We start from the raw sequence: 13238 nt of genomic DNA on the forward strand, positions 1-13238 counted from the left end.
CAATCACAAAGTTAACTTCATGTCAAAATTTCCATATTTTGGATAGTTAAAAATGTAAAAACACGCATTTGTACTTCCGAGCCTGCCTTACGTGAAACTGTGACGTCGGATACGGTCTTGGCGTCACCATAAATGCAGCTGTAAAGTCCGCCGTCCTCCAGCTGTGCTTTTCTAATGGTCAGCTCCATGACGGCGTTTCGATTTTTTAACTGGTACTTAAAATTATTCTTCAGAAGCTCTTCTCCTTTCTTCCACTCCACAGCAAGGCCGGGTTTAGACAGCTCACAGGTCAACGTCAAGCTGTTCTCCTCCTCCACCTGCTGGTTCCTCAGTTTTGTCTTGAAAGTGATCGGCGGGGCTACAAAACAACCAAATAGTGGTTATTCTCCAAAACATGAGAAAGGTCAGAAAGGTGTTTTTCCGGTGCGGCGTCTCCATCTCACATTTGACTGTGAGCTCAGCAGTTGATTGGCTGTCGTCGGTCTTGCAGGTGTATTTCCCAGCATCGCTCTCGTCTATGTTGTTGATAATCAGTTTAGTGAGATGTCCTTCCTGTTCCATCTCGTATTTGTATCCAGGCTTGAGGACAACTCTGCCTTTCCTCCAGTCCACTGGGGCTCCACGTTTGGAGAGTTCACAACAGAAGACCCCGTAGTCCCCTTCCTTTACCTCTAAGTTCTCCACCTCTTTTTTAAATGTTACAGGGATTTCTGAGGAAATACAAATCAAGTAAAATCTGAAACTGGAAATTCTTTCATTATTCCATTTGGAGGAAATTTCTGTCTTACTGTGGATAAGAGGCCAAATCACCATAAAAGCGGTACCGACGCTTACCTCTTACTTTTATGTCAGCTGTCGTCACAACATTGCCGACATAACAGCTGAACTTCCCAGCATCCGCTAGAGTTAGATTTCTGATCAGCATCTCGGCCAGCCTGCCTTCTTGCTTCATTTGATATTTCTCTCCCTCCTTCAGGAGCTGTGCCTCCTTCCTCCACTCCACTGGGACTCCTGCTTTAGAAAGCTCGCAGCGCAGGATGACGCTGCTCTCTTCCACAGCTTCCAAATTCTTCAACTTCTGCTTGAAAGTTATTGGAATAGCTGAGGAGTGATAGCGCAGGGACAAAATACTGTGTGAGATGCGCGACTGATCTAAGCAAGATGTTTGTTATTGTAACGCCCAGTGACTCTCACCAGTGATGATGATTGTGGCAGTCGTTTTTATGTCATGGCAAACGCAGCCGTACGTGCCGCTGTCCTCGGGGTGACTTTTCCTCAGGAGGAGCTCTAAAGTTGAGCCGCTCTGTTTCATCTGGTACTTTTCACCGTTGGCCAACACGTCATCTCCTTTCTTCCATAGCACCGGAGCGTCAGGTTTGGATAGCTCGCAACTTAGTGTCACTTCGTTGCCCTCTTGCACCTGAATGTTCTTTAGCTTTTGAAGGAATTTGATGGGCCGTTCTAGAGGTAACAACAAAGGAACTCTAGGTTGCATCTTGATTCGCTGTGCGTTCTGAACCGACTTACGCAACACTCACCATTCACAGTAATCGACGCTGTAGTCGTCTGTTCTCCACATATGCAGGCGTACCCTCCAGTGTCAGCGAGTTCGAGCTCAGTGATCTTCACCTCCAGCTGCAAGTCCTTCTTTCTTATCTGGTATTTGTCTCCATTTTTCAGCACCTCTGCTCCTTTTCTCCACTCCACCGAGGAGGCAGGCTTATCCAGCTCACAGCGCAGAGTCACGGTGTTGCCTTCCATCACTTCCTGGTTCGCTAGTGGCATCTTAAATCTTGGTGGTAAACCTGTAAATCAGAGACAATATTACATAAATGTTAAATAGATACAACAAATGTCATGTGGCAGAAATGCTCACAACTGGACAGTGGATTATATTGTTTGATCATCCGTTATAGACAGTGAGTTTAAATGTCTTTTTGAATGCCACATCAAAGAATGGTCAAACGTGTAATATTACTTGCAATAAAAAGATGAGAGCCATTACTATAACTAAGGTACACTATATTGCTATAAGTATTTGCTCAGCTTTCCAAATCCCTGAATTTGGGTCTTCCAATCACTTCCAAGGCCACAGGCGTAGACAAATCTGGAACTAGACTCTAGAACAGTGAAGATGTGTTCTCTGGACGAATCGCTCTTCTGGGTCTGGCAATCTGACGGAAGAGATGACGGTTGCCAGGCAAAGGGCACTTGTCTGACTGAGGCAACATCATATTAAGTTTAAGGTTTTAGAATGAGATGCCACTGAAGTTCATATGCATACCAAGGCATGCGAGCATATACGTTTGGCAATATAGTGTGTGTTGGGGATGTACCCGAGTGCAAAATGTTGCCTGAACATCTCATATCGCATGACAGTGCACGGAACACAGGGGTGTTATGATGAGCATATTAAATGGCAAGATATGAAACAGTCGCAGTGCTTTACCCACGGCCTCTATATTGTTTTTCCTACATGAGAGCTGACCTCTTTGACGTCTGTGCTTGGCTGATTCTGCTGATTGCATTAGAATGTTTTTTTTTTAAAGGAAGAAGAACGTGTTCAATGAAAGAATAAATCCAACACACGGCATGAGAGGGATTTTTGACCTCCCTCACCTTGGACAGTGAGCTCAGCGGTGGATTTACTGTCTTTGGTCTTGCACGTGTATTTCCCAGCGTCACTCTCCTCTACATTGTTGATAACAAGTCTAGTCATACGTCCCTCCTGCTTCATTTCGTATTTCTGTCCAGGCTTCAGGATGACTCTGCCTTTCCGCCACTCTACCGGAGCGCCGGGTTTGGAGAGCTCACAGCAGAATACTCCGCTCGCCCCTTCTTTTACTGCGAGGCTGTGGATCTCTCGTTTGAACATCACCGGAAGCACTGTATATGAGAAAATCCTGATTTCAGTGATAAATGATTCCACTTTTCTCTATCTGTTGCAGTACGCTATTGGTAGCAACGACATTTTTCTGCTCCTACTCTCCTAAAAGCCATAAAAAATGTCACAATTTGTCATCTACTCTAATACTTTGAAGAATACAGCATACTCTACTGATCTTCACAACATTCAAACTTACGAATGACTTTGACTTCAGCTGAGGTTTTCTCATCGCCAGCGATGCAGCTGTACTTCCCTGCATCCTCTGGTTGGATGTTGAAAATTTTCATCTTAGCCATCTTCGCTTCTTGCTTCATCTCATACTTTCCTCCAAATATTTCCTGTGACAGCACCTGAGTATGTCTCTGCCACTGCACCGGGACTCCTTTCTTTGACAGCTCACAGCATAAAGTCACGCTGTCCCCCTCCTCAGCCTCCTGGCTCTTCAGACCCACTTTGAATGTGGCAGGAGCAGCTATTGAATCAATCACAGATACTGTTTTAGAAAGGCGGGACGCAGTACCATCTTGCCTCCTCTGTACTTTAACGCGCACAACATACATATAACTTTAACAGTGGCCTTTGTCTTCTGCTCTCTACACACACAGGCGTAGACGCCGCTGTCCTCTGGATCAGCATCTCTGATGATTAACTCCAGGGCCGAGCCTCTCTGCTTAATATGGTACTTGTCTCCATTTTCCAGCACATCTCCTCCGAGTCGCCACTCCGCTGGGAAGCCAGGCCTAGAGATCTCACAATTTAGCGTGATGTTGTGTCCTTCCTCTACTTGGAGGTTCCTCAGTTTTTGCTTAAATGTGATGATCAGAGCTGAAAGGCAAAGATTAGTAAATCGAATTGCTTCATTAATATGTTCTGTGTTTCACCAAAAGAGATAAAAGAAAACGGTGGAAATATTAAATGCTGTCGGCTACCATTAACAGTCAGAGTAGCAGTGCTCTCGATGACGCCACAGATGCATGTGTAGGTATCGCTGTCCTCTGGTGTCACATCGGGGATCCGAAGCTCAATCAGCGTGTCTCTCTGCCACGTGTGATATTTCTCTCCATTCCGGATGACTTCGTCCCCGCCTTTCCTCCATTCCACTGTGTGACCAGGTTTCGACAACTCACTGCGGAACACTGCAGTGTTCCCCTCCTCAATCAGCACGCTCCTCAGCTTCTGCTTGAAGACGACTGGGAGAGCTGAGGTGTCAAGGGGTGATATCAAGGATTACTGACAATGACGATGCACTGACAAATTGCATTTGTACCTTCAACCTGATAGGTCATCATGTCCTACCAGTGATATTGACGGTTGCAGATGTCATCTGATCAGCGCACACACAGGTGTAGATGCCACTGTCTTCAGGTACAGGCTTCCATATCAGGAGCTCCAGGATGGCCTCCCTTTTCTTTATTTGGAACTTAACCCCATTCTTCAACAGCTCAGGTTCCTTCCTCCACTCCACTGGAATGCCAGTTTTAGACACCTCACAGCGCAGCAGGATGTTGTTTCCCTCCTCGGCTTGCACGTTCTTCAACTGCTGTATGAATGTAATAGGGACAGCTGCAAAACAAGAGGGGGCAAATGGCAAAGCAGCATACGTTGAAATGTCTCGAATGACTCCAAAGCGACTGTTATTTATTTACTACTTTCATTTCTTATTTTAGGTTAACAGGCTGAATTTGCTGCTCTGTAAAAAGGCCAAATGGAATATTTGCAACCACAATATATGTTATCGGTTAAATGAATGTGCATGAGTTGGCATTACTACAGAGCACTACATCAAAGTGTAGTGCAAAGCGGATTGAACTTGTGCACCCCAAACATCTTGCAAGGTTACAGAAGAGAAAAGAAAATACTTGATTATTTGTAAATTCGGTATGAAAAGTGTGTGAAGAGAAAGCTAAAGACGTACTGTGCACTTTTAGGCTTGCTGTCGTGCTGTGATTTCTACACTGGCAGGAATATTCTCCTGAGTCATGAGGCTTCAGGGCTCTGATGGTTAGGGAATAAACCGTCTTCCTCTGTTTCATCACATACTTGTCTCCAGGCCTGATATTCTCAAAACCTTTCCTCCAATGGAACTGGACCCCAGGCAGAGAGTATTCACAGGTTAGAGTCACAGTCTCCCCCTCTTTGGCCTCCATAGTGTTGAGAGGCTGTGTGAACTCGGCTGGGATGGCTATAAAAAGAGTAATATTCTCACAAAATGCGTACATATACATTTTATTTACAACATTTGAATAATTCAGAATCCCATAATGCATTTAATGATGGGCCCAAATAAGCAATAGCAGTCCAGCGATAATGGTTAAATAAATCATTTCTACCTTTGACAGTCACAACCGCCCTGGTTGTGACGGATCCAGCGCTGCACTCATACACTCCAGCATCGCTGCTGCAGACCTCCCGAATAGTCAGCCAGGCCTCACAGCCGGAGCGACTGGCAAAATACCTTGAGGAATTCCACATCAGGCAACAGTTTTTGTACCACAGGATGTGGCATGGCTTGGAGGTCACACAAGACAAAGTCAGCCCACCGCCCTCGATAGCCTCACAGTCTTCTAGTGCCTTAATGATGGTGGGGCGCCGCTCTGTTTCACGAGAGGAGATGATAATGCTTCAAGAACATTTGAAATATGACTTAAAGCACACAATGAAACTCCGCGTTGGACAAAAGCCTCACCTCTAACCAATAGCGATGCATACGATCTCTTGTCCCCTGCTGCAAACGAGATAGTGCCAGTGTCTTTGCGTGCCAGCTGTCTAAAGGTGAGGGTGTGGTGGCCTCCAGGCATCATCTGGATCTCATTGAGGCTATTTGTGTACAGCAAGGTCTCGTCCAGATACCACTTGACCCCAGTGTAGTCATCTGGACAAATTCGACACCCGAATGTGACCGTGTCATCCTCTAAACACACGACATCCTCCAATTCGTCCAGGATCAACACTCTTTGAGCTGAGAGGAGTAGGGAACGGATGGAGTGATCAATTTCAATGAGCCCCATTGAAGCACAGTGATGTAAGGCTCAGTGTTCTCTTCCCTGCAGTCTCACCCTGTACAATTAGTTGAGCCCGGCTCTGCATGGTACCGACATCACAAATGTAAATATCTGTGTCTGATTTCTCCAGAGAGTTGATGGTCAGGGACAGCAGAACGCCCTTCTGCCTGATGACATGCTTCCGACCAGACCTCAGCTCCATCATGCCCTTGCGCCAGGTCACATGCTTTACTGCCCTTTTTGTCTCGCACTCCAGGGTCACTTTACCCTTTTCCTCTGCTTTCGTGTCCCATAACTCTCTGGCAAAAGTGTGCTGGAGCTCTGAAAGAAAAGTTTAGAACATTCAGTCAAGCTTCTCTTCACTTCATTTGGCGCCGCTGTCGATGTTCTAAACGGCAAAACACGAGTCGACCCTGAACTGTGTTGCAGACGGTTATCATCGAAGTTTGATTAACGTCTTTGCTTACCTCTGACCTCCAGTTTGGCCCGTGAAGCAATGCCTCCGGCCTCACAGCAATACTCCCCAGAGTCTTTGATGATGGTATTCTTGATCAGCAATTTTGCCAGGTACTTCTCCACACTCATCTTGTACTTCGGGCTCTGCCTGATGTGATGGCCATTTTTCAGCCAACGAATGGTGACATCTGATTTGGTGATCTCACAGCTCACCTCCGCATCTTCACCCGGCACTGCCTTGACATTTATCAAGTCCCTGAAGATGTGCACTGGTTTCTCTAAAGGAGGGAATGTTTTCAGTCATGCTTTTTGGCCAAACTAAACAGAATAGAAACAGCAATCCTCGCATGCATCACACATATTGTTCTTAAATTCATTATTATTGAGGATCACCTGACCTGCGACAAAGAGCATGGTCCTGCAGCTCAGGTCTTTAATTGTAAAGACCACTTCTCCAGCATCAGTGAGCATAGCCTCTCTCATAGTCATGTTATATTTGCGGCCATGGTTGATCATCAGTACACGGTGATTGCAGACTACCACCTGGCCGTTGATGCTCCAAGAAGGCTCATCATCGAGCTCATGGGAAAGATGGCAATCAAAATAGCAGGCTTCACCTTCCAGGACAGATGTTGTCTTGAGGCGCTGAGCAACGGTGATGATTAGATCTGTACATAAATACAATAATAATGCGACTTTATCACAAGTGCTTCAGTCACTTTAATGTGACCACTGCGAGTATATAAAACTGACTAACTTTTGTTCTGATTACTCACCACGCACGGTGACTTTGGCCGTGGTCTGACTGGTGCCCAGGTCACAGGTGTATTTCCCCGCGTCGCCCTTGCTCAGGGAACGGATGACCAGTGCCATGGACTTACCAGACTGGAGAAACTCATGCTTATCATCAGTATTCAGGATTGTACCATCTTTCCTCCAAACAGGGGTCACTCTCTCTTTGGAGGATTCACACTGCAGGGAGACTTCCCCTTCCTCTTCACCTACTGCATCTTCTAGAGATCTCAGAAACACTGCTGGGCGTTCTGGAGCCGAGAACAATGAATTGACAAAAAAATAAAAAGAAATAGGTAGCGTACAACCCCCAATCTTATACATCAGTTATGTACCACCAGCTGACCTTTGACCTTTAATGCAGTTGTCTCACACAGAAGCCCCGCTTTGAACGTGAGTCTGCTCGCCTGTGGTCGCAGCTTCTTGATTGTGAGGCTGTGAATAGTCCCCATGTGTTGGATTCTGGTGATGGCGTTTGAATAGAGTCTAAAATTGTTGAGGAGCCACTCCACGGCAGCGACCACGTAGTTCAGCTCACATGAGAATGTGGCAGTGCCATCCTCCTCAATTTCCACTGGCTCAAGGTGTTTGACCAACTTCAGCATTCGTACTTTAATTATGGGAAAATAAATTTTGACAAATTGTCATAATCAGACAGAGTAATAGCAACATCTAAATGCATATCCAATGCAAAATCTAACATGGCATTGCATTGATTTTTATAACCTGCCTTCTATCTTGACATGTGCTGTGCTCTGTGAACCCCCAGCCATGCAGCGGTACTGTCCTGCATCCATTCCTGTTAAGCCATGAATAGTCAGCTTCGCCTGTTTCCCTTCCCTCTTCATGCCGTACTTGTTTGAGGCCTTAAGAGCTGTGCGACCTTTGAACCATCGCACCACCCTGGGCGAGGGAGCAAACCCACAGCTCAGCGTCACAGAGCTGCTCTCCTTTGCCTCTACATCCTCCAAGGGGTGGGAAACCTCAAGGGGCCGCTCTACAGGAGGAGAGATTTGAAGCTGCTCAACCAACTGCAGAGTAATGCATTTACACACTGATGTGTCCTATGAGTGTGGTTCTTCCAGATGTTTATCCAGATCTTTCCAGTGTAAAATGTATTCTTAGTATTGATTATGATGAATTAAAATCCACTTTAATGACAATTTCAAATCTCTTCACACACTCCGACAAAGTTGAGGCAGCTCACCCTTGACAGTCAGACGAGCAGTGGAACGGCTCTTGCCAGCTACAAAGAGCACAGGGCCAGACATGGAGCTGTCTGTGGAGGCGAAACAGAGGCTGTGGAGGGTGCCCCTCCTGTCTATGTACACTGTTGTGCTCGGCTCCAAATCTTCACCATTCAAAGTCCAATGAGGGGGTCGCCCTGATTTCAGGCTGGTCTCCACTTGGAACAACGCTGGCTCTGGCTCCGTCACCTCCACTGAGTTCATCCCCTGCACTATGCTGATAGCCTGCTCTGCATGCACAGCCATAATACATGTCACCAATGCTGACACAAGTCGTGACTATAGTAAGCATCTTGAGTGTTGTTGCACGAATGCAAAACTTTGCACATGATATGATGATTGTGACGGCATCTTATCTCACCCTCCACCAGAAGCTGACAAGAGGTTTTGTCATCTCCTGCAACACAGGTGTAGGTGTCTTCGTCTGAAGAGCAGACATCATCGATGGTCAGCTGCCTGAAGATATCCTGGCTGATTAGTTGGTACTTCTTACTTGGCAGGAGCTCCTTCTTGTCCTTGTACCACCTGACCTGAGCATTTGGCCGTGACACCTGGCATTCAAGAAGACCCCTGTGGCGATACATGGCGATCTTGACCTTGAGGGGACGCACGATTTGGACTGGGAGTTCTGAAGAAGGAATAAACCTTAATAATAATGATAATAATAATGCAATTACACACTGATGTGTCCTATGTGTGGAATGTGGTTCTTCCAGATGTTTGGGCCTTATGTGGAAAAAAGGGTCAGACATAGTTTCCAAATATCTGCCTTAAATTGGGATATAAATTGTCTCACCTTTCACCATGAGCGTCGCATAGGATGACACACGCCCTGCTGTGAATCTGATATCTCCGGCATGCTCTGGCCTGACAGACTTAAAGATCAAGGTGTGAGTTCTACCTGTAAATAAATCAAATTCAAGTTCTTTTTGACATCTCTCTCAAACAGCTCACACACACACACACTGGCTGTTCTCGTACCCTGGTGTCTGATTTGGATGTTATCCCCGGGTCGAATGCGGTAGTCGTCTCTGTACCACCGACCATCCACGTCCACCTGGTTCACTTCACAGAAGAAGTTGACGACTTCACGCTCCACTGTCTCAGCGTCCTCCAGCTCTGTCAGAATGCGGATGTCCCTAGCTGGTAAAGGATTACCCAAAATAAATGATCAAACTTCTAAGCTTTGTTGCAGAAAAAAAAAAAATATTAGGAAAGTGCTTATCGGCTCAACAGCATCATGATGATCGCTTGGTTGTCTTCTTACGTCTGACACTGAGCCGGCCGGAGGTTTGGATGCCATTTGCCTGAAAAGAGAAGAGGCCCGCATCTCCCAAAGCCACCCTGTTCAGTACGAGGGCGTGTCTCTTCCCTTGTGTGCTGATGTGACAGTTGGGCTTCGACTTGAGCTGCAGCCCATCTCTGGTCCACACACCCTCGATATAGGCCAGGTTGAGGGTTACATCAAAGCAGCAGCGCTCACACTCAGACACCTCCACATCCTCCAGGCCCTTCACCACCGTTAGACGGTTCTCTGGCACACAGCACACAGACAGTAACGGAGATTCAAATGGTGCATGACGTACACTGACTTTTACAACTTTGTGTAAGAGGAGCACTCACTTGCAGCAGCTAATATTCCTCCAGGTCTATTTTCTCCCATGTTTTCTGCTCTTTTGAGTGAGCGGTCAATCCTGCTTGCTAAACCTGTTTTAACACAAAAGACTACAGCTACATGATGAAAAGGACATATTTTGCAATGGTTTGGGCTCGGTCGACTGAATGGACATCTGATATCTGTTTTTATCTGCTGCTTCAAAGTATAGTACTCAATAAATCCACCATCTTTCAATAATTCAGAAAATTAGGGAACTGCCATTTAGCTGCTCTTCATGTGCCAAAGGAATTCTTCTATGGGTTATAATGATAGTAACTATCACTCCCAAAAATAGTAACATGTTCAGAATGGATAAAAATGACGTCACTCTCATATGTGTGATCCCTGTGGCATACCAGTCTTCTTCAGTAATGAAGAGCAGACGAATCGCTGCCACCTCACTTGGCGTATCATAACATAGCATCAGTTATGATACCACCTATAAGAGGCAGCATGCACTGAACAGGGAAGCTTAAAAAACCAGCACACAGACCAATGAGAAGTGACAATTACTAAATTGACTGAAAATGGTTGCTATATCTCATTACCTATTGACAAATATTATATTTCACAATATGTCACTCGACAAAATCACAAACCTTCAGAGGTCTGGTTCTAAGATGGCACACGAATTTAACCAATACAGTGAATATTTAAAAAAAATAATAATATTAAATTCAAATAAATATGGCAAATTCAAAAAACCACGAGAGTGACTTTCAGTTTATGATACAAAAAAAAGTTTATAGATCGACTAGAGAAATCACCAACAGCACGGATCACATGCAGTGATGTACCCACCTTCGCTTTAGAGAAATACTTTATCGAAAGAATAAATCCTTCCATGCGAAAAGGTCACCATGGCAACACTTTTGTTCAGATTAACAACAAATGCTTAGCCAAAGGAAGGCATGCTCAGGTTTTGCAATCTTCATCCCAGTCCTCAAAGCGGACAGTCTGGAGGGCTTTCTCTTTTTTTTCCTGCTTTGATGGAGTGTAATGCCAAACAGCTGACATATCTCTCCCCACACACTGACCTCCAAAATAGCCTTCTGTCAGTAGGGGGGGGGGGGGCAAAGATAGCTTTGGCTTTCACGATGTGCAGCAAGTTGCGTCCAGCGTCAGCAGACCTATCAAAAGCGATCAAAATGTACACAACGGGCGTCGTGTGTTTGATGGTTTGCTAGAGTGTGCAAACGATGGAGAGGCAAACTTAGTACAAGCAGTCATCTTTACATGGCATGAGGATGTGGGTGAGAAGTTGAAATGGCCCTTTAAACACACTCTATTAGATTTTAATCAAGTGGTCCATACAATATTGACCGATATCCGTCAGTGTGCTAAACCTCCTAGGCCACCGTTTCTGCCACGGCTGCACTTCAGAGGTCACAACATGATCAAACGCAACTGAGCCACGCATTTCTGCTCTGAAATGAAATCCAATCAGTATTCCCATGCAAGGTCATTTACTGACGCCACAGTAAGTGGAGACATTTTGCTCCCACAGTGGCCGCGAGCTCTAAAAAGCACGTTACACAGCAGATATGAATCCCATGCCTCTCGAGCTCACCCTATTCAAGAGACGTCGGTGCAGTGCCCCCCCCCCCGCAAAACAGCATGACAAAAGAAAGTTAGCACTGTGCTTGCTTCAGGTTGACAGACAGCCACATGTGTAACTGAGCACTATTAAGTCCAGTGAATCTCAGCAGGGTAATCTTTGTGCAGTCCAATTAGGGCCAAATAAAACCACAACTTGTCATCACAGAGAGGGTAATGATGGACAGAAGCTACCTAGTGTCATTAAACTGATCTCATCTCTGAAAGAGCTTGAACGGATAGTTTTTACTCATGCATTCACAGATGAACATACATTTTATGGGATAACGCTTTGGGCATTTTCAAAGGAGAAGACCAGTGATTTTAAAACATGGGCATTCACATGCGTAGCATCCTACTGATGGTGCAGATGGGCTAAAAATAGAGAAACGTTAAAGGAACCAAGGCAATGTGAGGATGCGTTGAGTGAATTTAGAACTTGACAAAACAGCTGAACACTCCACCTAAGCCTCTGGATCCTTGTTTAGAAACTCACCCAAGTCCGGTGTGTCACATTTCCTCAGAGCCAGACTCTCTACACATGGAGCGTCATAATAGCTCGATAAATATACAACATCAGATCTACATTAGTCATCTGATAATCAGCTCTGTAAAATAACACGCTGTTTTATTCAAGTGGTGTGTCTAATGTCACATTATCGTAGCATCTTTCCTAGATGCAGAATTCATATTTATACGTCCCAGGCAGGAAACCAGAGCCAGACAACAGAACAACCTTCTGTGCCCTTGACCGAAGTAAATAAGAGAGGCAGTCTTTGCATATCTAATTTTAGCATGGCATTTGGTCTTATAACTAAAGCCATTGGAGTCTCTCCCCCTGGCGGCCCACTGAAGGTATTTCAGATCATATTCGAGTACAATATTGGAGAATCACCCACGTGTGATTGGTTACCTTGGGGTTACAAACCTTTCTTTTTTTTTTTTTTTACATTTGATGCTTTTAACTGCAAGTTAAAAGTGTATTTACTATATACATCTCAGGTTGTTGTATACCATTGAAAATTAAAAGAAATTATATAACTAGAAAAGCACTCAGAGAGCGCAGACGTCTGCCGAGCAGCTCATTCCCCCCATAATTAGATTTACACCATCCACATGGTGATCTGGATCATCACCAAAATGTTCTAAATGGTTCTTGGTATCTTTATACACCAACCATGAAAAGTAAAAGTGAATCAGAGGTGATGTGTATTTGTAACAGATTTTTGAATCCGCAAATGGAGTTTTCAATGTTAAAATGTGATCTTTTTTTTTACTGACTCCAATCGTCAAAATGAAAATGATTGGAAGAATATTCCAATTTCGGCTGTAGTTTTTGTATGGGCACAAACAAGAATACGTAATTTTCTTTGACATAGTAATTAAATACATCTTACTGACTCAGATCTCGGAAAATACATGCACTTTCAAAATAGAAGCTGAATTGAAATTGAATGTTCTTTTAATCATGTTTTAATGTAATAATGATAAGCTTGTGAGTATTTAGCATTTTTTATTATTATAAATTATATTTAATTGATATACATGCATATTGGCATACATTTATATTGTACATTCAGATGCAATACATTTTTATAAGG

General features: G+C 44.6%; 1 protein-coding gene across 1 annotated transcript in view; it reads right to left on the reverse strand.

Annotated features, from left to right (window-relative positions):
- Nucleotides 1-10047, reverse strand: part of obscna (obscurin, cytoskeletal calmodulin and titin-interacting RhoGEF a) — a 34497-nt gene extending 24450 nt beyond the window's left edge. The window contains 26 exon segments of the mRNA XM_068743548.1: nt 92-358; nt 444-710; nt 835-1101; nt 1195-1461; nt 1539-1805; nt 2489-2515; nt 2620-2886; nt 3084-3359; nt 3446-3712; nt 3817-4086; nt 4184-4450; nt 4803-5069; nt 5218-5481; nt 5574-5846; nt 5944-6210; nt 6357-6623; nt 6744-7013; nt 7122-7388; nt 7484-7747; nt 7868-8134; nt 8345-8614; nt 8746-9012; nt 9181-9285; nt 9366-9527; nt 9652-9918; nt 10008-10047. Of these exon segments, the coding sequence (XP_068599649.1) occupies nt 92-358; nt 444-710; nt 835-1101; nt 1195-1461; nt 1539-1805; nt 2489-2515; nt 2620-2886; nt 3084-3359; nt 3446-3712; nt 3817-4086; nt 4184-4450; nt 4803-5069; nt 5218-5481; nt 5574-5846; nt 5944-6210; nt 6357-6623; nt 6744-7013; nt 7122-7388; nt 7484-7747; nt 7868-8134; nt 8345-8614; nt 8746-9012; nt 9181-9285; nt 9366-9527; nt 9652-9918; nt 10008-10047 (6226 nt within the window).
- Nucleotides 10048-13238: the final 3191 nt, after the last annotated feature.

This window comes from Brachionichthys hirsutus, chromosome 9 (assembly GCF_040956055.1).
Source record: "Brachionichthys hirsutus isolate HB-005 chromosome 9, CSIRO-AGI_Bhir_v1, whole genome shotgun sequence".
Classification (NCBI taxonomy): domain Eukaryota; kingdom Metazoa; phylum Chordata; class Actinopteri; order Lophiiformes; family Brachionichthyidae; genus Brachionichthys; species Brachionichthys hirsutus.